Raw genomic sequence first — 3638 nt, forward strand, 5'->3', positions numbered from 1 at the left:
ACTTTGCTGACCGAGATTGAAAGATGGAAATCAGCAAGGTGAACTAAACTTCCCAGGTCTAACGTGTGATGTTATTCAATAAATATGTAATAAATGTTTCATCTACCTATCGATATGTGTTGCAGAAAAGCCGTTTCAAATTTCATACTTATTATTTCAAGTTAGTTAATTAATTCTAATCGTACCAGATCTTCCACTCCCCACTGCGTAGTGGGGGTTTCTCCTGCATCTCATCCTGCTATAATTAACTCTGGTTGGCATAAATGCAGATACTCGGTGTGAAAAAAATCTACGTCTGAGACCAGCTGTTGTGTACATGGGAGAGCTAGTTGTTCTGGTGTCGCTGTTAGAGAAAGGGCTGCCACGAGGATCGTGATGCGAAGGCCTACGGTAGCCGAAATGACTAGTCCCCCCCGATGCATTAGGCATATCTTGCGTCCACCTAACAAATATATATTATTTGTTCAGATTCTTGTCAATTGAGTTGCTTAGACACCAAAATTTCTCACCGAGAACGGGACGAACGTTCACTTTCAGATTCGCGGACTGAGTCGCTCTGAAACATATTCTCTATGCTTTCTCCAGGTGGCTGAGGAATTGTAACACCACTTCCGGGCCATAAATGAGGGTGGGTGGGTCGAGTTCTAGCGCTCGTCGATTGTGAATAATTATTATTAATATCGCAGGTGGTGCTATTTGAAGTTGCCGGCGTGTTATTTGCAGATCGACTGTCGCTCCGTTCAATCTCGGTGAGAAGAGATGTTACTAATTGCTCTAACTCGGTGTTGAAGTTCCTCTCTAGTCGAGGAGGTAAAGTTGCAGATGAAGTGGAGGAATACGATGTTGCATTATCAGTGGATTGGGGAGCTACAGAGAACAACAAACATTTGTTTCAAGATTTTCCGCAGGGAATCGGAATATTGAACTAAATAATTGATGCAGGTTAAACAAATTGGCGAAAAATTTCTTCATTTTAAAAACACATTTCTCGACTCTTTTTCAATTGGGTTATACACTAGATAAAGATTATTGAAATTGGTGGGTACATACCTACTGGACAAAATGAGCTAACAAATTGTGTATTTGTTTCCAAGTTTCAATAATATTTATCTAGTTGAAAGACAAGACAAAAGACTAGACAAAAGAAAGAGTCGAGAGATGTGTTTTTAAAATAAACCAATTTTTCGCCGATAGTGCATTTTTAAACTGCATCAATAATTTGCATTTTAACCTGCATCACTCACCACAAAAGGATTGTTGCCACAATCAATTTACGCAGGAATACACACTTTGATACACGATTTGTTAATTCATTCAATTAGACAAATATATTACTTTACGATTTTTAGTTCTTTTTGGGCGTTCCTACTACTGTGATTTCTGGGTTTTCGTTTAATTTAAATTGCCAATACTTCATTTTTTATTACGTTTTTAATTTTACCTAAAATTCCAAGTACTTCACCACATAACAAATCTGTATGTTTGAAATTTTTGAAATGAAATAGTTACGACAAAAACGTTCTAGAACAGTGTTTTGATAAACAATTTTTTTTTATGTATATAGAGTATATATATTATGTATAAAGAGCTAAATATACTAAAAAAAGACACCACCTAAGTTTTCACAGTATCTAGTGATAACTAATTTCTAACAACTACATATCGTTACCTGCGGTATTATCAGTAGTGATATTTGGATCTTCGATGCGAGTTGGAAATTCACTGGCTTCTGAATTCAGGTGATTCGCATTTGAAGGCAAATGACGTCCAACCTCATTGTCCGAACTACTGCTATCAGTGGAACTTCCAATTCGAACTCGCATAGATCTGCGTGCATGACGTCGTAAAAAGGCAGGAAACATTTGCCGAAACCGCAATCGAACATGTTCGCGACTGTTCTCAAATAGCCTAACAAAAATGTACATGTAACAGATACCATAACTTTAAGTGATGTCAAACTCGGATAAAAATACAAATATTTCATTTTGTGCAAAGTTAAAAAAACACCTTTGTTGGTTAGTACGATGTAAAATAATTACAGATAATCATAATAAACAATTAAGTATTAGTAAATCGAGCCCGGATTAGTAGTCCGACTCAAACCATTACTTTGCAATGGTTTCGGACATTTTTGAAACATTACTACTAGCAATTATTCATTTTGTGTCAGAATAAAGAGCAATCACTAACACTTGTGCGCCAACAATATATTGTCGAATAATTAATGTTTATTTCACAATAGATCGACCATATATGAATAAAAAAACCGAAATGCGTATTTTCAACGTCGAATAATTACTCTTGATATCTCCAAACTTGTTACTGGCTGTTTTAGTAAAACTTTTGTGTTTAATTTTGTTCATACCATTATCCCTTTAATTATTTTACACTCTTTTAACACCCTTTTACAAATTATGATACCAGCATCCATTAGAATATTTCGGAAACTAATGGGATTTGAATCCTGTAAATTTGGATAATGGGAATTTCGGAGACGTTCTTTTCAGATGAACATTATGAGACTTCCGGTTATAAGTCTCAAACTTACTTATTATAAATGGAACACTCTGTATATTTTTTTGTGTTCTTTCTTCATTGCCAATAATTTTTATTAAAAGTCTTTCTACCCTACTTTATCCGTTTCCGAGCATAAAATAGTTTTTCTCAAAAATATACCAATAGCAGGGTGTCGCCTAAAATTGAATATCTTTTCAAAAGTTTTCAAAGGAGAGTGAAACTAGAAATCTTTTCTGTTCCGTTCTTTCCTTATTTGTTCTTATTTTGCATTAAAATTTGTATATGTAATCTTTACTTTTTTTAACTTTATATATTTTTATTCTAATGTTTACTATAAATATAGTTTTGAAATTAATAATAAGTGTTACTTTATGTTCGACTCTCCAAAAAAATTCAAAATTTAAATTGGCCCGTTGATTAAAAAGATTGCTCATCCCAGGTCTAAAACATCGAATTGAACTACGTATAGCTATCAAGATTTGTTTCAAGGGTGGATACCCTAAATATGTTTATGATATCCGCCACTGCATGCCAATCACAGAAAATAATAAAATTACATTTTTCTCAGCATCTCTAAACATTTGTTCGCGATTTGCAATACTGAAAAAGTATACATTCTTTAAAAAAATCAATAATACATAAGATACGTCTGAAATTATCAATTTGTAAAGAAATATACAAATACTCGATCGGAATAACTAAACTTTTTCATTAAACAAATCCATTTAAGCTTTACAATAACTAACATTCATAGATACCTTATAAGTTCTGGTCTATCAGGAGGTGGAATAGATGTTATAATTGGCAAGATTCGGTTTCTAACTTCATATTCCGCAGTTCTTCTTATGTTATGGATCAATTCGTCAACAGCACCGTTTGTTGCTGTTCCGTTGTCATTGCTCACAGATGATGGTGCCTGTACGTCGCCATCGGTGTTTGCACTAGTTGAAGGTGCAATACTTGAAGATCCTGTAAGCAGTTTTAGTAAATCGCTTGCACATTTAATTCCATATGTAATGATTCGAAACGTGTTTCACGTAAATCAAAAATATTATATTGGAACTTAGTTATTTTTCACTTTTAACGAATTAATTTTTCAAATTACATTCTGAATCGCTTCA

At 33.9% G+C, this 3638-nt stretch overlaps 1 protein-coding gene across 5 annotated transcripts in view; it reads right to left on the reverse strand.

Moving 5' to 3' along the window:
* LOC109542535 overlaps positions 1-3638 on the reverse strand; it is a 58229-nt gene that overhangs the window by 29684 nt on the left and 24907 nt on the right. For all 5 annotated transcript variants that reach the window (XM_019911791.2, XM_019911795.2, XM_019911790.2 and 2 more), the window contains 4 exons: positions 3276-3486; positions 1670-1908; positions 510-867; positions 186-442 (listed from right to left, as the gene is read on the reverse strand). In XM_019911791.2, the coding sequence (XP_019767350.2) occupies positions 186-442; positions 510-867; positions 1670-1908; positions 3276-3486 (1065 nt within the window). The remainder of the gene's footprint in view (positions 1-185; positions 443-509; positions 868-1669; positions 1909-3275; positions 3487-3638) is intronic.

Source organism: Dendroctonus ponderosae, unplaced genomic scaffold, assembly GCF_020466585.1.
Source record: "Dendroctonus ponderosae isolate FM_Combo_2020 unplaced genomic scaffold, Dpon_F_20191213v2 Dpon_F_20191213_3, whole genome shotgun sequence".
Classification (NCBI taxonomy): domain Eukaryota; kingdom Metazoa; phylum Arthropoda; class Insecta; order Coleoptera; family Curculionidae; genus Dendroctonus; species Dendroctonus ponderosae.